The sequence below is a fragment of the Podarcis pityusensis genome (genome assembly GCF_964106645.2).
Source record: "Podarcis pityusensis genome assembly, chromosome: 2".
In the NCBI taxonomy this organism is placed as follows: domain Eukaryota; kingdom Metazoa; phylum Chordata; class Lepidosauria; order Squamata; family Lacertidae; genus Podarcis; species Podarcis pityusensis.
In genome coordinates this window covers 94,782,593-94,803,870 of record NC_138029.1, presented here as the reverse complement: position 1 = coordinate 94,803,870, position 21,278 = coordinate 94,782,593, and the positions used below count along the sequence as shown (strand labels likewise).

The 21,278-nt window shown below is 41.2% G+C and overlaps 1 protein-coding gene across 8 annotated transcripts in view; it reads left to right on the top strand.

Annotated features, from left to right (window-relative positions):
* Nucleotides 1–21,278, top strand: part of LOC308471562 (contactin-6-like) — a 196,329-nt gene that overhangs the window by 173,501 nt on the left and 1,550 nt on the right. For 5 of the 8 annotated variants that reach the window (XM_080995672.1, XM_080995671.1, XM_080995673.1 and 2 more), the window contains 6 exons: nucleotides 1,996–2,066; nucleotides 6,559–6,793; nucleotides 7,135–7,250; nucleotides 9,217–9,403; nucleotides 14,793–14,905; nucleotides 19,585–19,753. In XM_080995672.1, coding sequence (XP_080851798.1) covers nucleotides 1,996–2,066; nucleotides 6,559–6,793; nucleotides 7,135–7,250; nucleotides 9,217–9,403; nucleotides 14,793–14,905; nucleotides 19,585–19,753 — 891 coding nt within the window. Of the gene's footprint in view, nucleotides 1–1,995; nucleotides 2,067–6,558; nucleotides 6,794–7,134; nucleotides 7,251–9,216; nucleotides 9,404–11,609; nucleotides 11,643–14,792; nucleotides 14,906–19,584; nucleotides 19,754–21,278 lie in introns of those variants that run through there. The other 3 variants (XM_080995675.1, XR_013982996.1, XM_080995677.1) reach the window with 3 other exon arrangements.

Below are 21,278 nucleotides of genomic sequence, written 5' to 3'. Positions count from 1 at the left end.
AATGGCTCACCTCTACTGCTCAGTGATGTTGGCTTTGGAGATCGTTATTCAAATGTTACGTTCTTCTGTATTTTTGTATCCCTGTTATCAGTTTAAAAATTGGCTTGCAATTCAAAATATTGTGAGTGGGATTTTTTAATTTGTTTCTTTTTGAGGGAGGGTGGTGTCTAGGAACAATGGAAGGGTGTTTGACAGTAGCCTCTCCTCCCTCTGATCTCTTATTCTGAAGGGGTTCCCAATTGATTCCCAAGAGTCCAGGTGTGAAGGAAGAATGGCTGGATGCATCACCCCTTCCTGCCGATTAGCTTTTACTTCCTTAGGCATCAGTCCTGGGAGTAAGCCCCATTAAATGCAGAAGTCAGAAGGCAGTTCATCCCTGTTTTAATGATGCACGGAGTTTTTTATTGCTAAGTACTGGGAAAGAATAATTCTATCAATGTACGATGAATGGATAAGGAAAGTATGTTTCTTATTATGCTGCACAGACTATTTTATACACTGTAGAATTCAAAACGATAGGGTTTACAAAGTTCCTTTAAACTTTGACCTTTCATAGACAGCTTCATGTGGCTTCGATATCCCCTCATTAGGACTGTCAAAATCTGTAGAGTAGACGATACAGAAATAGAACAGAGTCACTGGTGTTGTGTACAGGTTAAAGTATTGAACCAAAGAGTCCTGCAGATTTGGATAAACTCTACTCACTTCACTACTCAGATGCCCCATAGGCAAAAGGGAAACGTTTCTGTTGTGCAGCTGGCTGCTAAGATTCTAGATTACTAATTAAAATCATCCTCAGAGTAACAGGTGTGGCAAATAAAGAGCAATGAAAGGGTGAATGAGAAAGTCTGTCTTATAAGGTCTACATTGCCAGCTAAAACTCGATCGAGCATTTGTAGATTCCTGGAGGCAAATGAGCCACTGCTCATTTCATTAAAATGGAGCTGAGAATTAATTGTGCTTCTGCCGATGCAGTTAACCGTAAATTTTCATCTGCTTCTCAACTATGACCCAGTTGAGGCTTTGTTGAGCAGTAGTATAAATTTCTTTCCCATGCAAATACAGTAAATACTGAACTCATTTAACACAAGCACTAATTGAGCATTAACTGGTTCATGGAACAGTGGAATGTTAGTTGAGCTTGGCTTGAAAGTCTCCTTTTAATTCTTCATTTAGTTAACCACCCCATTTCCTTTTCCTTCTTAAACTTTTGCAGATCTAACACAAATCAATTGAAGTGAACGGCAGCAATGAAAAAGGATAATGGCTGCCCCCCCATTCCCAAAATAATGTGTTATTTGCATGAATATGGCATATCTGAAAATAAAATAACTCAACAAAACTTGTTTTGTCAACGACCCTGTGTAGATTTCTAGTTGAGTCTATTATGGTCAGCCTACTACTAATTTAAAGTACTTAGTGGCTTACCATGTAGATTGTTCCTGTGGCATTGCACATATCCAAGCCACTGTCAGCTTATCTCAAGATCCACTAGAATGAGGTGATCTATACAGGCACCTTGGAGGGAGCAAGGAGAAGGGGACGACAGAGGACGAGATGGTTGGACAGTGTTCTCGAAGCTACCAGCATGAGTTTGACCAAACTGCGGGAGGCAGTGGAAGACAGGAGTGCCTGGCGTGCCCTGGTCCATGGGGTCACGATGGGTCGGACACGACTAAACGACTAAACAACAACAACATACAGGCACATTAGTTTTATCCCTATAGAATCCACTCCCCAAATGTTGAGGGAACCCATAGCCCAGTTGAGAACTTATCTATAGTTCAGCCATGGGCAGTTTTAGAACTTATCTGCATTGGTCCAGAGAGCAATGGAACCATTGCCAACCAGGATGCTAAACCTCGTTATTGACTTTGGATCTCATGTATTGATTTCTCTTTTCATATGGTCATTCAAAGAAGGATTTACAAAATTATGAATGCCTTTTTAATTTCGCAAATTTGTGATGTTTTTGTTTTTGCTTTACCCTCCTAGTTCCTACAGCGGCACCAGCAAATGTGAGTGGAGGTGGAGGAAGCCGGTCTGAGCTTGTCATAACATGGGAGGTAATTTGTAAATCAGCCTCAGCTCTTCAATATAATGAAGGGGGATTACAATACAGGTGTAGCAAAAGCAGGTTTTGTTGCACCACTGGTAGCAATTTAGAGAAGTAAACTGTGAGCAGCATGTTATAAAGATGTTTAGAAGTCATCTGTAGCCCTCTTATCATCATTATGCAGAAGGCAGCTTAACACTCTAATCTGTTTGGGTATTTTGCACATTAAACATTCTACACAGTTTTGTTTGCATGTCTCTTGCTGTTGTTTTCTCCCATTTGGAATATTATGCTGCCAAGGCATACCCTGTCATGCATAAAAGGAGACATGGCCTTTCAGTATCAAATACCACTCAGTGTATGTTTAGAAGGCAAAATCAAATACCCAAAGGATAATTCATGCTGAAGGAAATAAGTTCAGTTGAAATCACTGAGACGTAGTTCCAACTAAGAGTGGCTTTGGAGGTAACTGGAGAAGTTCCCAAACCAAATGCACAATCACTTTTGCAGTCCAGAGGTGGATCTCCTTTTAATGTTCAAATGGGAATTGTCACAGACTATACCTAGGATGTGAGTACGTCCCTTGAGCAAGTTTCACTTAAAACATTACAAGGTACATGATTTATTGTTCATTTGGCCCAAAGCTGGTCTGACTATATGCATGCATGTCTTTTATTTATTTATTTATAGGATTTCTCACCTGCCCTTTCTTACCCAGGGTGGGTTACGACAACGTAATACACAATTATACAAAATAAGATAAAGTGGTTGCCATTATACAGTGAGTAACGCCATTCCATATTGAGCAGAATAGTGTTCCTTGAACAAAACAGGTTTATAAAATTATGTGTGGCGTAGGAAAATGGATAAGGTTAAGTTTTTACCGAGAACCCAGGGTTGTGTGTGAAGACCCCCAAGACCTCCCAAAGAAAGACACAGTTGACACCAATATTAGTTTAAGGTTATTGGCATAGTTTTGTCCACAACTTTATGGATTACAGAATGTGAGTGGTTTGCTTAGGCCTTGGTTTAACTAGCTGCACCTGCACCTTCACCTCCAGCAGGGCATCACTGACAACTGGACACTGGCAGAAGTCAGTAAGGGTAAACAGACTGGGGGAGCATTGGTCTTACCACAGAGGCAACCTCGCCCCAAAAGCTCCCTGGTGCTCCGGCGTGGCCCTAACCCCTGGAAGGGGATCAGACAAAAGCATGGTGAGCTCCTGGATTCCTTTAACGGAATACGCTATCACACAACAACCTCCCCTCAACTCCACATTGAACCAATGCCTAACCGCCAAACCTTACAAAGTTGTGATGATTTGTTTTGCGGCAGGCGAAACCCAAGTGGCATCAGCCAATCAGCCAAATGGAAAAATTCCTACCGGGCCCCTGTCTCAAAAACAGATGACCCACGACAGCATAGCAAGGTCATAATGAACCCTAAATATAGGGTGGGAGGGCGGGTGATCCGATGCATGAGGAGAAAAGAAGAAGCTCAACGCAACATGCAGCGGTACATATAGGTCCCTCGGTTGATGCATGAAACGATCCCATTGGCCAGAATTACCCCAGCAACCGAGGTACCACCAATCGGGTTGTTGTGGCTATCCAATCGCTCCCACCCACAACAGCAGTGAGGTCAGTCTTGATGATCTCACCACAACCTGTGCTGTCTGGGAGGAGGACACAATTTATCACGTAAGTTTGAATGGTGGGAGATTTTCTGTATAGACAAATGAAAGTACTTCTTCAAACGGCACATAAGTAAACTATAGATTTCAAAATGGCAAGATGATCAACATGGATGGCTTTAAAAGGGGATTTAACCAAATTAACTGAGGCGAGGATCACCAGTGGCTACTAGTCATGCTCATGGTTTGTGTGTGAATACCAGTTGCTGGGGAACACAAGACAGGAGAGTCCTGTAGCCATCATGTTCTGGCTATGGGAACATCATAAGCCTCTGATTGCTTCTGAAATAGGATGGTGGCCTAGGCATACCTCTGGGGTGATTCAGTAGGGCTCTCCTTATGTCAAGTTTTTTAAGCCAGAAAATTGACTACACTAAATATAGTAAAAGGAGATGATAAATATTTGAGTTTCCAACCTAAGAGGTTCTTTCTGCAAGTATTTCCCCCCAAAGTTAAAGAAAAAGAACACTCTTCATTGCAAAATGTGTAAGTTGGCACAAATAAAGTGACAAACTTTTTCTGTTCGTAGTTCACTTATGCTGCCCTCACTCTCGGAATTTACTTTACAAAGATGGGTATGGCAAGAGTCCAGTGCATCATTTGAGCTGTGTTCTTTTAACAAACAGCTGCATTACACCCCACCTTCTGAGAGAAAATGTTTCTCTGTCAGCATGTGACAGGGAACATGTAAAATGTGCTAGTCCTTTATTCCCATTGACTTGACAACTGACAGTTGCTTTCTGTGCATCACTCCCGAAAAAGAGACCAGGAACAAAGAGAGTATTTTGACTTATTAGGGAGAGAAAGGAAAAGAGCTTAGGCAGGAAGATGGACTTTTGGGGTCTCAGAAAGATTTCCAGAAATGACAAAAAAGACCTCTCTCTTTAGCATTCAGTAACTTTGTACCTTTAGGTTTAAAGGAATATGAATACTGAAAAATTGTGCCACATTATAAATTATGGGTTTTTAAAAAAATGTATTTCCCAGAGTACACTGCAGCATTTCTTTTATCATATTTCTCTAAATGCTTTATGCTAGAAAAGTGACTCAGAGCACATGCAAGTTTCAAAAATGCTGCACATTAACTGGATTTTAACACTTGAGTTTTTATTTTGCAAAACAGAACACCACAATTCTGCTTTACTGAGATTAATTGATCAACCAGCCAGGATAATTTCAATATTACGGGAGCATCTCCCCAAAATTAAATAATCCAGCAAGTAGTATGAGACATTAGGTAGATGGGCAGATGATAGATATGCACATTTCCTGTTTCTCTAATATCAATCACCGCTATATATTGCAAGTCTGAACAAAGAACAGTGGCAAAAAACCACAAAGGTGTGATTACTTTTCTGGTATGTCCAGTAAATAAATCAATATTACTGCTGTATACCCACTTCTTGTCACAAGGGTAAGCAGTGAATGCTAAAAGCAATTAAAAACAAAACATTCTATCTATGCATTTAGCTACTTCCATCCATATCCAATTCTCAATGGCATAGTATTGGTACTTTCTTACTGTGATAATCCAATCTCAGTGCTTTACTGTATCATTGTATATTGATCCCCATGAACATACCTTTGTATTCCGCAGTGTCTATATGAACCCTAAAGATGATTAGTTCCTCTAATTTATTTCAGGATTCACCAACTTACTTGGCTTTTAATGTCCTTCCTCTACCTTTGAAGCAGTGGTTCCTTTGAAGTGATTATGGTTATGATGTTTTACTAAAAAGCACAGGTGAAGCCTTAATGGCTCCAATATTCCACCAATGTTTCTTTTTCCATAAAGTATGTATAAGGAAAAGGACGCCCTCATGAAAATAATATCAACATAGTCACCAGTGCATATTTTGTCCATTTGGTTTATTAAGAGAAATATTGCTTTGGCCATACTTACAGATAGAAACATGGCAATGTTGAAACTATAGAATGTTGAAACTACAAAAAAAATAAAAATACTGGTTATGTTCTGGTGACACACACTAAACTTACATGCAAATCTCGGGGCACTATGATCTGGGAAATGGCAATGGGAAAATGATTAACCCTTTTCCCAGACCTGCCAATTTGGACTGCATTCTCATGGGAGCCAGTGTGGTGTAGTGCTTAAGAGCGGTAGTCTCGTAATCTGGGGAACCAGGTTCGCGTCTCCGCTCCTCTACATGCAGCTGCTGGGTGACCTTGGGCCAGTCACACTTCTCTGAAGTCTCTCAGCCCCACTCACCTCACAGAGTGTTTGTTGTGGGGGAGGAAGGGAAAGGAGATTGTTAGCCGCTTTGAGACTCCTTCAGGTAGTGATAAAGCGGGATATCAAATCCAAACTCTTCTTCTTTTAGTAAAATAGAATACCAGGAGGTCCATTCATGAATCTAGTGTGCCTCATGTAGCATGGCCCAAAGTTGCATGCACCAAGTTGGTGTACACTTATATAGCAATATTCACTTCCATTCTGTTGTAATTCTTTAAAAATTAGCAATTCAGCACTCCAAAGTGTGTGTAGGATGGTGGAAAATCAAAAGCCAACTAAGATGATAATGAAATGAGTCTAATTTTTAAAATGTAGCGCATGCTTTTAATGCTGCTGATTAGGTCTTTTGTTTCTAAATTGATTGCCTCAATTGATTTATTTTTATTGTTATTTTCAATATTACATTGACTGATGGAGCAAACATTATTATCTTCTTGGAAGCACAGTCAACCAAATCAATACAACTAAAATATACTGATAGAGAGAAGATTCAATTAAAACAGCATATACAGTGCTTGCAAGTGGTTATTGATTGATTTTTATGCCTCTTGCAGTCAGTTCCTGAGGAACTACAATACGGGGAAGGTTTTGGCTACATTATTATGTTCCGGCCTCTGGGCTCTGCAAGCTGGACAAAGGCAGTGGTTGCCTCAGTGGAGGCATCCAAATACATCTATAGAAATGAAAGCATCACACCCTTATTCCCTTTTGAAGTGAAAGTGGGAGTCTTCAATCATGAAGGAGTAGGCACAATGAGCCCAATATATATTGTGTACTCTGGAGAAGACGGTAAGCAAAATCATCCATGTCTTACTTACCCTTTATGACATTGTTGGGTCTTCTTACTTTGGTGTAACTGATATCCGAACCATATTGTGAAGCGTTTGACATCACATCCTAGACAGCAGCATGGATGCATTGCTGTGCAATAATGTCATGGTGGTTCAATAGCTAAATTCACTACATCATAAGAAGTTGGTTGCCACAGGAAGTCTTTAGTTGTGAGAGATCAGTCTTTTCATGATTTCTGCAGATTTATAACCCCTTCTGTTTAGTTTTCATTATAACAACTTGGTATTACATTGTGGTCTCTAAAATGTGTGTTTTCTGTGCCACTATTGCTCTCCCAGAGCCACAGATAGCACCAACTGGAACCATTGTACAAAGTTTCTCAGCCTCAGAAATAGAAGTCTCTTGGAATCCTGTTGTGTGGAACAGACATACTGGAAGGGTTCTTGGCTATGAGGTGGGACACTTCATATTAGATTTTTGTAGTCAAATATAGCTGGTTCATTCATCTATAGATATATACTACCTTACCCTTCTGTTCCTTTTTATTTTTGCCCCACAGTTCCCTAGGTTCTACTGTAACCTTTTCTGTTCACTTGCTGTATGCCAACATTTCACGTCCATTCTTTCTTGTCCCTCTCTGATCAAGCTCCACTTTTAACTGTCATTTTCCAGATTTTCAAGATCGTTTTATCCCATTATTTGACTCCTCCTTTCCAACACACCATCTTCTCTGCTATTTCATTAATAGCCTTTCGGGTTTCCTGCCTCCTGAGCATCAGCATTCTTGCAACACAACTTTTCAACCTCAACCTCTCCTGCTTTTGTGTACATATCCTCTAGTCCAATGCCTTGCATGTGGTTATTTGCAGACAGACTGATCTCCTTTCAACTTTGAATAAGATTCTGGGGTTGTTGTTTTTTAGACAAACTCACCCTGTGCAATTAGAATCTCTGTAAATTTCCATGGGGACGCGGGTGGTGCGGTGGGTTAAACCACAGAGCCTAGGACTTGCCGATCAGAAGGTCGGTGATTCGAATCCCCGCGACAGGGTGAGCCCCTGTTGCTTGGTCCCTGCTCCTGCCAACCTAGCAGTTCAAAAGCATGTCAAAGTGCAAGTAGATAAATAGGTACCACTCCAGTGGGAAGGTAAACGGCATTTCCGTGTGCTGCTCTGGTTTTGCCAGACCAGAAGCAGCTTAGTCATGCTGGCCACATGACCCGGAAGATGTACGGCGGCTCCCTCGGCCAATAAAGCGAGATGAGCACCGCAACCCCAGAGTCAGCCATGACTGGACCTAATGGTCAGAGGTCCCTTTACCTTTACCTTTAAATATTCCATGATTCACTGGAGGGCAGCTTACAGATTGGCAATGGGAGGTAGCAAATTGCACTGTCTGTGCATTCTATTATCTCAAACCAGATAAACAATTTTCTTTCTTAGATTCCTTCCTTTAATAGCTTTTAATAGCTATGGGTTGCACCCAATGTTGTCGTAGCACTCATGGAATTATTACCCTCTCACTTGTATCCCCATTCCCCCCATCCCAAGGCGGGGGGAGCTGTTCTGCAGGGTTTGTGGAAAGATAGTTTGCAGTTTTGCAAACCTTGACTTCGCACACAAAAAGGGCCCAAAAGGTCCAATTTCTGTTCTTATCCTGAAGCAAAGTTCTTAACCTGAAGCACTATTTCTGGGTTTGTGGAGTCTGTAACCGGAAGCATATGTAACCCGAGGTACCACTGTAGTAGTGAATGGGCTCTCCATGCAGGAGGTCCCAAGTTCAATCCCTGGCATCTCCAGGTAGGATTGGGAGGTATTCTTGTCTAAAGTTCTGGAGAGCTGCTGTCAGGGTCTCACTCAGTATAAGGCAGCTTCCTATGTTCCCAAGCCTGCTGAAACCTCCTCTTGTGTGGGGATGGTGCCACTGTAACTACATTTGCTGCTGAACCTCAGAGTGGATGGTCTAGTTCAGAAAGCACATGCTCTTCCACATCAAACAACTGTTAGAGCTCAAAGGGAGGCCTAAGTCAATAGTTATTGAATTGTAACTACATGGGCAAGAAACATAATAATTAAGATCTCTCTAGGAATCCTCTTTCATTTCATTTCTTTTTCCTTTTTCCTTCATGGTTTAATTATAGATCGACAAGCTCTTAAGCATTACTCACCTTATCAAAGTTTCCCCTTTGGATAGCTATAAAAGCAAAGGAGTCCTAATTTGTTTATGTGTAGGTTTTTTCCCCCCTGGTTTGTATTCAGGATGCAAGAAATGCTATAAATATTCATGCCTGCTTTTATATCCTGACAGCTTCAATTACAAAATCAGCTGTCCCTCTTGAAGCATTACTTGTCTACTTGTCTTCTTTCCAATCAAGGTTGTAATTGGAGAAAAAGCAATGAACCCTTGCTCTTAAACTTTAGGTCTTGTACTGGACGGACGACTCAAAGGATTCTGCAACTGGCAAAGTCAGAGTCAACGGCAACATCACGGCCAAAAATATCACCAGCCTCAGGGCCAATACAATGTATTTTGCCACAGTGAGGGCTTTCAACACAGCTGGGACTGGACCATCCAGTGTCCCAGTTAACGTCACTACCAAAAAAGCACGTGAGTATCTTAAACAGCCAATGACTTTTTAAAAAAAGCACAAGTGCACTTGACTCACAGTAACCTGCTGCAGCACAACGTTGCCTAGTAGAAAAGCATCATAAAGTTCCACAACTAGTATGTCTGTCCTATATTTCAAAAGGAAGTGATGATATTGGATGCTGAACTACAATAACTGATAAAGTTGCCACCTTTTTTAAAAAAAATGCAGTGCTTAAGTACTGCATGGGTATTGGAAATATGTCTGTGTGTTACTAAATGAAAAGTCCTCCCCTTCATTCAGAGACTGATTGGGCACCCAGCTTTCCCAACACGATTAAAGCAATAATCGCAAGCAGTACACCAGTCAGTTCACTTCACCACATGAAGTAAACCACGCAATTTACAAAATTTCAAAGGGATTAATGTGGGTCACCATGAAGTGCCCAGCCCACCATATTTCTTTGCTGTCCAAGTGCTACCCTTCCTTCCTGGTAGTACAGGCAGCTGTGCAAGGCAACCCCTAAGAAAGCAACATCTTGGATTAGGAGACAACCAACTCAGATGGAAATGGCAGGCACCTCTGTCTGTTTCGAGTCTTGGACTAATTTTCAACAGCTCCTGTCTAGGAAATGAGTTGCCACAGGTCTGCAGTTTCTCTACAGGAATTATTGCAAAAGCTCTCTACAGATGCACCTCTGGGGAGGTGGGGGACTGATTGTATCATGAGCTGTACTTTTCGAAAGCATGGGCCAGAATACTCTTCCATTCTTCTCTTGCTCAACTCTTATTGAGGGCTACCTTGTGTTACAAAATTCCTGCATGGAAGATATGTGCACTTAATAGCAGCAGCAAACTAGGGGGTCTCATAATACAACACCAACATTCGGCACACACACCCTGCTTCTCATGCTCCATTCTCAATAATAATTGCAGCATCCTCTGTTGTGCCCCCCAATGCTCAGCACCCAGTGTGACCAAACTGGTCGTGCTCTTCTAAATCCACCTCTGCTAACAGTAAGCAGTTCTAAATCAATGAATTAAGTCCAATCCTTTTAATAGAATCTAGTATAGGGGTCAGCAACCTTTTTCAGCCATGGGCCTGTCCACCGTCCCTCAGACCATGTGGTGGGCTGGACTATATTTTGAAAAAAAAAATATGAACGAATTCCTATGCCCCACAAATAACCCAGAGATGCATTTTAAATAAAAGCACACATTCTGCTCATATAAAAACACCAGGCAGGCCCCACAAATAACCTAGAGATGCATTTTAAATAAAAGGACACATTCTACTCCTGTAAAAACACGCTGATTCCCGGGCCGTCCATGGGCCGGATTGAGAAGGTGATTGGGCCGCATCCAGCCGACAGGCCTTAAGTTGCCTACCCATGATCTAGTATGTGTATCATTTGATGGATTTTGTTACTTGTTTGGGAAATACTCCTTTTGTCATTTTGAAGGCTTGATCACATTTACAGCTGGAATTTCTACTAACCTTCAGTTGAACAAGGTGCATGTAACATTAGAAATTTCAGCACCTTAAGAATAGCAGGAAAAAGAAAAGGGTGAGGATATGAGATGGTCCTTTTGTTTGTTCTTCCTTTCCATTGTTAAAAATGGAGGAAAATAACATTTTGGCTCAACGAGCGTGGCTGCTTCATTATAGCACTACTGCAGAAATTCTATAGTTCATCAAAGGGTTAGAAGTGTTCCACACTCATTCATTTCAATAGGCCTTTGTGCACCTGAATGCTGGATTGTTTTTATGGGGTTTAATGAGTATATATCTGTTTTCAGTTTCTCCCAGTAGTGCCAGACAAAAGCCTGGTACAACCTGTAACTTCAAAATAGTGTGGAAAGAGAATATCCTAGCAGCCAAGAAGAATCACATCACAATTGAACTGTGATGTATTGTGAGGAGTCTAAACTGACATACCTTAAAATTCCAGAGGAAAAATTAGAATATGGTGTAAATATTCCCTCAGTTTCCCTCTTTGATTAAGCATCATTGGAAATGCATGAGAGCTGGAATGGTGTTCATAGTCCTCTGTGAAAATATCTCAATGTTCTCCACCTATCTTCCATTGATTTGATGAGCCTACTATTCATCCTTCTCATTCAAAATCACCTTGGGCTTATGAGAAATAGTGAGTCCCCAGTAATACCTTTTAATTAACTGGAACATCACCTTGCCCTTTTTCGTTTAACTCTTTCTCCTTTTTAGGTTACGTATGGAGAGGTGGCCACTAATGCACAGGTAAAGGGTGTTTTGTGGTTATTCATTTTTAATGCATGCAGAATCCTTATAAACACTCTTCTGCATAGTGCACATCAAAGAGGGAGTGGACGGGATGAGGACTTCAAACACTTTCCATATCTTACACTCAGTGATAGAAGAGAATATAGAATTTGGGTGGAGGAAGTATCATAAAAATGGGGGGAAACAACAAATCCATAAAATGGGTGGGATTCAGAGTCTCCATGAGCAAATGCTGCTTCTAGGGTGCTTCAACAGAGGAAAGTAGGGGGTATAAGTGATTTTTCATTGATTCTTTCTTCCCCCTGCAGCCCCCTGTATGTCCAGAAAAACTGTTCTGTGGGGTTGGAGGATACTCTGGAACAGTGTGGGAGGTGATACCCTCGTCCCTGGCCCAGCCCTATCATTGGGCAGAATGAGATGGCCACCTCAGGAAACTGAATTTGACATCAGGAAAGGGCAAGAAATTGTGATTTTTACATTTATTATTATTATATTCTCACTCCCAGATGCAACCCATTGCATTTTAGTAAGGCCATGGAAGTGAGAATCAGACCAAAAAACATCAAACTTTTAACAACAACAACAACAACAACACAACTAATGGATTTTACTTGTGGACTAACTTGCATAGTAAAGTGAACTATGGATTGTTTCGATTTCACCTTTTCTAGCTTTATATTTTTAAACTGCATCCTAAACACACTTGCTAGTAAATCAGCCTACTGAACACAGCAGGACTTGCTTTTTAGGAAGCATGCATAGGATTGTGCTGTTAGTCTTTCACAGGTATATGAAGTGTACCTCTCATACAAGATGGTACCTGAAATTGCAGAAGACTCATTAACAAGGTCATCTGTTGCATCACAATCCTTCTATTGGATAGTTAAGTTCAGTATAACATAGTAGAATGTAATATAGTCCTCTCCAGAAAGAACTATATCCTCACATGTTCATGGATGCATTGATGGGAGAGTTGTGTGGGAATGGGACAATGTGGACCATCTGCTAATCTCCATGCAGTCTGATCTTCTTCCTGTTTTTTGAATTGCATATTCAGCAGGGAGAACCTACACACCTCTAGCTGAATACACAATTAAGGTTCATCTGCGCAATTTGGATTCCAAATTACATGGAGAACACCTGAATGCATATAGGTGGGCAGGCCCTCCACCAAATGCAAGGAAGTTGGGAGGGTGGAGCTGGAATGGATGGAGGGAAATTTCTGAAGAGGACTTAATGAAATAAAACCAGGCATCTTGAGGGAAGCTTGTGATTGGCTTAAATGCCAGCTATAGAAGGCTCAAATAAGTATCCTTCCACACAGTTCTATCTTCCTACTTCACAGAACTATGATGTGTGGGAATGTGCACCATATAACTTTGGAGATAGTAAGAAATCTGGTTATACTTTGTATATTTTTTTCCAGCTGTGAACTTGTGGTCAGTCTTTATATGAACAAAAAGAAACTGTTTCAATTACCTTTAATCATTTGCTTAGTTGTTTCTCATCAAAACTCTTCTGTGTCTTTTTAAATAAAATCAGATCAGAGCTAAGAAATATGTCTAGAATTTTCCAACTATCTTTGTGAAATAAATATTTATGGAGTAAGATATATTTATGCCTTTCCACTTACGCAGGCATGTACTGTAGATAATATATTTCACTGGTTGGCAGTGGCTACCCAGTAAGAATCTAGTCTCGGTACCTCTTGAACCAAGACCCCAAGAAATGGCACACACAGGGCATTCAAAGCTTGAGGGATTTTTTTTTTTTACCAGAATCAGGCCTGGAAATGAGCAACGGGTGCTCAAAGGACTAAACAAGCCCCTCTCCATCTCTGTTGAAGTCTGACCTGAAGAAGAGTTCCTGGCTTCAAATCATCTGTTCCAGATGCCTCCACTGTCCCTACCACCCTACTAGTTTTCCCTGAAAACCAACAACCCTGCCCTGCGCCCACCCACAACAGGCACTTCTGTTCACTAGAGATGGGAGAAGATTTTGGTTTCCTCCACAATTTGTAGCAAGCCTGCATGCTTTATAGCCCACCAATTATGCTCAGATTGAAACATGGACATGCAGTTTAGATCACATGCGTACAACCTTTCCAGGCATGATTTGTTCGAGCTTGCTTTCTCTCCCCCCCCCCCCTTTTTATTTTTTTAGTGAGGTGGTTTAATTGACTCCTCTTATCTGTTCTTTCTAAAAGGCATTCCTTGAGAAAAAGATGACAACCTCCATATACCTATGGGGGTAACCACCTTCCCTCCCTCCACATACGCTACCCCTGAAAATCAACCAGGGACACTGTACAGAAAAAGAAAGGGTACCCATATAGCATAGCTGTCAACTTTTCCCTTTTCTTGCAAGGAATCCTATTCGGAATAAGGGAAGAGAGCCAGTGTGGTGTAGTGGTTAAGAGCGGTAGACTCGTAATCTGGGGAACCGGGTTCGCATCTCCGCTCCTCCACATGCAGCTGCTGGGTGACCTTGGGTTAGTCAAACTTCTCTGAAGTCTCTCAGTCCCACTCACCTCACAGAGTGTTTGTTGTGGGGGAGGAAGGGAAAGGAGAATGTTAGCCGCTTTGAAACTCCTTCGGGTAGTGATAAAGCGGGATATCAAATCCAGACTCCTCCTCCTTAAAAAGAAGGGAAACGTTGACAGCTATGCCACATAGGTATATGAGGGTTGGCATTTATTTCACTATACAATTCCCAGGACGGGGAAGCACATCATAACATATTGCCACTTGCGGGGTTTTATGAGTCAAATGTTTTTGGTGAGTGTGGCAAGCATCACATTCCCTAGCTGGTTTGAGCTACATGGTACGTTCCAGGCCAATGATTGTGGAATAACTGTGGCACTTTTAATGAAATATCTTCCCAGCATCTGGGTGCAAAAGCATACAGCTAACCAGATTGTGGGCTCTATTAATAATGTAATTTGTTAATAGTTTTTTGCTCAGTTGGTTCTGTTCTTCCCCGCCTGTTATGAATAGAATTTGCTTCACATAGGAAAGGCGATTGCAATAAGAGTCTTTAAATAGTTACTTTGAGTTTGAATCAGTCATATCTGAGTACTTTTCATGTTAACAGTTTGTGCAGCTTCTGTCTGGAAATGATGCATATTGTCCTTATCTTTTATTAAAGCCCCAAGTCAACGCCCAGCCAACATTGCCTGGAAACTGACAAATTCAAAGATATGCTTGAACTGGGAGCATGTGAAAACTATGGAAAATGAGTCTGAAGTACTAGGCTACAAAGTAAGTATGTTAAACATAGGAACTCCTGTGAGTGGTTGTATTTTAAGTAAAATATTGCTATTTTTTATTTGGATCTAAAAAGCAATTATATTCCTTCATCAGCTTTTTAAGTGAAATGTATTCAAGTACAGAGCATGTGCCATGTTTGATGGGCACTCAGATAATAAAAGTGGACTATCCTGAGATCCCAGAGAATTTAGATAAGTGACTCTGTAGTCAGTGCAGAAAACTGTTTTCACATGAGACATAAGTGGTGAACGCAAATACAAAATGTCAATGAGTCTTACGCAAATCATGCTGCCACAAATGTTGTTATTTTTGAAATGGAAAATATCATTCCAAAGACTATGGTATATGCAGAGGCTTTAACCACAAAGGAGATTACTCACCACAATTTAAATTAAGAACCAAAAGGCTGTTCTTCATCATCACATCTATACATCGAAGATCAGATAGATATCCTATGTCATCAGTCACATCAGTCGAAGACATAGGTTTCATTGCGGTGAATCTTTGAGGCTGTACCAGTTCTCCAGATTGCGGGTTTAATCCACCACTGCTCCATGTAGAAAACTAGAATAGTAAAGGTAGGCTAGAACCCTTTCCCCTGAGAATCTAGTTCTCTACATATATAGGTTTTTTGGGGTTTTGGGTTTTGTTTGTTTGTTTGTATGTATGAAGAAAATACATATGCACCCCACTCTGCCATCTAAGGTTGCAATGAGAACTTGGCAACATCATCATCATCATCATCATCATCATCATCATCATCATTATTTATACCCCACCCATCTGGATGGGTTTCCCAAGAAAACACAAGAGGAGTTGTAAATTCCTGATTTTAACTAAAGTTTAGTAGTCCGTGGTTTTATGGATGGTATTTTATATTATTGCATTATTGCATTATGTATTGTATTATGAACCTACATTATGCTATGATTATGCTATGATCCTAAATGGATTAAGAGCAGTCTATAAGAGAATCAGATAAGAAAATCAGTTCAAAATAACAGGATCTTTATCACGAGACTCTTTATCTTGTTAGTCATGTTAGTCAAACTGGGTTGAGAGCCATCAAATATAAGAAGGGAAGTGATCCCTTTATTCTTGTTATCCCTATGCATGATCTGAGCAGAGTGTGCTGAGGAAACATCTGACCAATTTCTCTGTCTCTGATACATGACTATCACCTGCAGTTGCCATGTGAAGATGTACTATGGAAAGGGAGGGAATAAGGAAGGGTATAGTTTCTATCTCTGCCTCCTCTCTTGAACTAGATGGACTGGTTATAGGCTCGCTTTGCACATCAGGTTCAACCATGCCTAAGACATGGTCTAATGATCACCTGCAGATTATCAAAGTAACTCCCTCCATGCCACCTACTTCATACCTTCAGCTGTTTCTCCATCCAACATGGCTTAAGCCTTTGTGGTAGCATCTGCTAGCATTGCCTAACCCAATAGAATCATAGAATTGTAGAGTTCGAAGGGACCCTGAGAGTCATGTAATCAAACCCCTACAATGCAAGAATCTCAACTAAAGCATCCATGGCACATGACCATCCAACCGCTACTTAAAAACCTCTAAGGAAAGAGAGTCCACAGCCTCACAAGAGAGTCTATTCCACTGTTATTACTGTCAGAAAGTTCATCCTGATGTCTAGTCTTCTTTCTTGTAACTTGAAACCATTGGTTCAGGTCCTACCCTCTGGAGCAGAAGAAACAAGCTTGCTCCATCTTCCATGTGACAGCCCTTTAGGTTTTTGAAGATGGCTATCATATCTCCTCTTTCCCAGACAAAAGATACCCAACTTCCTTAACAATTTCTCCTAAGTTTGGTTTTCAATGCTTGATCATCTTGATTGCCCTCCTCTACACATGTTCCAGCTTGTCCATATTCTTAAATTGTAGCACCCCAAATTGGACACACTATTCCATATGTGCTTTGACCATGGCAGAATAGAGTGGTATTATTACTTCCCTTGACACAAAAACTATACTTCTGTTGATGCAACCTATAATAGCATTAGCTTTTTTTGCTGCATCACACTGTCTACTCTTTTAAGTTAATGGTCTACTAAGACCCCTAGATCCTTTTCAGTAAGTCAGGTGTCTTTCATCTTGTGCAGCTGGTTCTTCCTGCCTAAGTTTAGAATCTTGCATTTTTCCCTACCGAAATTAATTTTGTTAGTTTGAGCCCAGTTCTCCCATATGTTAAGTTCATACTGAATTCCGATTCTGTATTCTGTGGCATTAACTCCCCCCCCCCCCCCGGTTTGGTGTCATCTGCAAATTCATTTAAGGTAGATACGTGTTCCCTTACTACCTCTTTTCAAATCTTGGGCTGCAGCTTCCTCCTTGCACCGTTTATTCTGTTATCACCAGGTTGGGCATTGCTTTCCTTTTGGATGAAGAGGCAAAGTAGGTGTTGAGCAGTTCCACCTTCTCTCTGTCACCCATTAACATTTCTCCATCTTCTCCATGCAGAGGATCTACTCCTTGCTTGTTGTTCCCTCTTGTTTCAAACATAGCTGGATAAACCTTTTAATATTATTTTTAACCTCTCTTGCAACACTGAGCACATTCTGAGTTTTGGCCCACCTGACCTTCTCCCTGCAGCTGTTGGCTACTCATGTATACTATTCCTTCATGATTCCCCTTTCTTCCATCTCTTATACATGTCCTTCTTAAATCTCAGCTTATCTGTAAACTCCTTATGCAGACACAGATGCCTCCCGTTTTTCTTGTTGGAATTGCCTGCATTTCTGCTCTCAATAGTTCAGCTTTAAGAAACACTCATCATTTTGGACTTTCTTCTCTTTCAGTATTTCTGACCAAGAAATCTCACCCAGTAGTTCCATTAAGATTTTTGAAATCAGCCTTCTTAAAGTCCAGAATGCATGTCCGACTTCACTCAGCTTTCCCTTGCCTCTGTATAATGCAGTGCTTTTCAAAGGGTGTAGTGTGTCAGGAGAGGATGGCAAGTGCGGTTGGAAGATTCAAGATAATCAAAGAAACATTTAAACATTTAAGTCTAGTATAGTATAAATTTGTTTTTATTTGTAGAATATGGATAGAAACCTTTTCAAAATGAGAGAAAGAGCATCAAGTGATACTACAAGCTCACATCTCTCATTGAGTTTGTATACATACTTAAGGTACATATGTAAGAGATTTGGTTATAATTCTATTTTGGGAATGATTCATGTTTTATACTTTCTGGATGTCCAATTATATTACAAAGTAGTGATGTTCTGCATTATAAATCAAGCACTGTTGGAGTTGTTTCTTTTGGTTTTCCAATATATTTCTTATCCATAAAAAAAATGGTGTGTCCCAAACAAATTTTTATTCTGAAAGTGTGGCCCACAGGAAAGAAGTTTGAGAACCACAGATATAATGAAACCCAAGAAGACATGATCACTTCCTCCAAAAGTTTCAAAGTAGTTCCACTTTGTCAATCAGTTTCTCCCTGTTGGTGAGGACCAGGTCCAAGAGAGATCACCCCCTTGTTGTTTATTCCACCTTCCATAAAATGGAATTGTCAGCTAGGCAACTGAGAAATGGTCTGTCACCACATCCCTCTCTACAGGTCAGCTGTGAGATCGTGAGATCAATAGATAGGTTGACTTTGTGCCTGCCTTCTTTAATTCTTAATCACAACATAAAAATGGTGCCATTATCAAAGAACTGGTTCCCCCATTCTTTCTGACATGGGGCAATAACAAATCTCTACTACTTTGCAAATAGTATTCATGTATCTGGCCCCTTGAAATATATGTATTTAGCTGAGCTGGTGCCAGCTTGAATGAAATATTATTTGGGGGGAAGGTAAGCCCTACCCCACATAATTGATCACAAGATGATCACACACACCATTGATCACACACACCATTTGAATGACAATGGCCATTAACTTTGGGGGAGGGGTGCCCCCTGAAACATTTTGTGGGTGGGTTCAAAGGGACCTTGGCCCCTAGGAGTTGGCTCCAATGGAAGGCACTTACAAGGAGGCAAGGAATTCCTGTGACAAGGGCTTGAGCAGCGCACTTAACCCAGTAGCAAATGGTGCAGGCAAAGCTGCATTGCTTACCTGACTTCTCAACACTGCACTCCACTGCCAGTTACTAAGAGGGATGAAGTGGTGGAGAGCATCAGATTGGTGTAGCATTGGCAAACCAGGTAAGCAGATTTGCTCTGCCCACACAGCCCATCTGGCTGCTACTGATTTAGCCATTGGAAAGCTCTGAGCAGGAAGGAAATAAGTGCATTTAACTCTCATGGCTACAGTTCAATGGAAATCACACATTATGCAAATGTGTCCACAACGGCAACTTTTTACATTGTGGAACCCCTTGGGCTGCTTTAAGGAACCCCAGAAGCTCCAAGGAACACAGCGAGAAGTGCTGGATTATAAGGTTGAAGATGTGTCGCTGCATGAAAGACAGGGAGGCATTGTGAACATATCCGTGCACCTCTTCAGATTCCACATGGGGAATCTCCATAGGGATTTCTTGTAAGCAAGTGGAGCGGTCTGTGTTTTTCCTGAATGTGCCCACAGGGTGCTTGAAAATACGCTGCAGAAATGTTTGAGAACACAACCCACCATGCGGAGAAGCCTTAACAAAAGCAAGCGGCAATAATATGACAGGTCCTGCCCTTCTCTTGTTTTATATTTAGATTCTGTATAGGCAAAACCGACAAAGCACCACTCATATATTGGAGACAAACAGTACATCCGCTGAGCTGCTGGTACCTTTCGAAGAAGATTATCTCGTAGAAATAAGAACTGTGAGCGATGGAGGGGAAGGGAGCAGCAGTGAGGAAATTAGGATTCCAACCATGTCCAGTGAGTTACCTCACCCCCCCCCCTTCCCCAACACTGTTGCTGTGGTCCCTTGACTGCTGGGAAGAACTAAAGCTGGATAGACCTTTGACACTAACTTGATATTATGGTACCAGGTAAACCTGGGAACAGTCTCTTACGTGCCTGGTTGGGAAAAAGGAAAACCAATTAACATGAGGGGGGAAATGCAGCAGAATTTTCAGGGGGCTGCGGATCTGCGGCTTGCTGATTTAAGTGGAGGCTGCAGCTGTGTGGAAATCAGTTACTGGGTCGGGTTGAAATTAAACTCTTCAGCATAATAATCCTCGTTATTTACTATTTTAAAGGTTCCTAAAATATACTGAGGACTGTGTATAGGTTTAAACAGCCAATGTCTCTGCCCACAGGCTCCCAGTTATTTATTTTAACTGAAGGGGAGGGGAGATGGAGGGATGAAGAAACAGTCTGCCTATTCCTATGCAAAACAAGGGGTTGGTTTCCTCCCCCCCACACAATTATAGGCACCTGCACCTGTGAACTAACTGAACTGAAAAAAATCTCATGACCTATTCACACCTGCGGCCAGTGCTAAAAAAATGTTTAGGGGGTACTCTCATTTTTCTACTCATATTGAGACCAAACTTAGATTTACAAAATGTTTAGGGGTATGCATCCCGTCCCCCCCCCAAAAAAGCACTGCTTGTGGCCATCAATTTATCAACAGGCATGTGTGAACTGTGGGAACTGGGAATCGTTCAACTGGAAAGGAAACAAAAGGGAGGCGAAAGGAGAAACAATGAGAGGGTATTGCAAAAGATAAAGATGGAATAACATGAACATGGAGACTAGAGGGCAATTCTGTGCAAAAGGGGCAAGAAACAAGAGATAGAAAATGGATGATTTCAAGATTGATACTAGAAAGATAAAAAGCAGAAGAAATGGAAAGAGTGTACAGAAGTGAGATGAGAGCTTAGTTCATTGAGGTGAAGGAACACCCTTACACGGAGCTTTAGGTAGGGTACATCACTGTACTAATCAGTACATGTTTCAACAAAAGCTACTGAAGAGGGCCTTAAGGGGATTTGGGGCAGGGGCAGGATATGGTGCAAAGCATGGGGGCAAATCCAGATGTCCTCTCCACGTCCTCCCTGCCCTCCAATGATTCTTAAATAGTTGTTATTTTAAACCAGCTCTAGTAGTCTGGTACTGATGGCTGGTTCTGCCTCCGCATAGGGAATCAGAATGCACAGAGCGCTGGAATAAGGAGATAATACGTTACCAGGGCTGGGAGCTTAGCCGTCATTCTCCACTGCACATCAATGTCATGTCATGCCAAAGTTTATTTCTGGGTGGCTTTTCAGCCAAAGAACCACCAAAGTGGCTCACTAAAGTTAAAATGCAAGTATAAAATGTAAGTAAAAGAACGAGAGGCACATTACAAAATTCAAATTCAAAGCAGCAATCTCACTTTGTATGGATTTCTGCTACTTCCCGCATTAAAATATTTGGATGAAGGGCAGATGCAAATGGTCTAATTAAATAAATAATA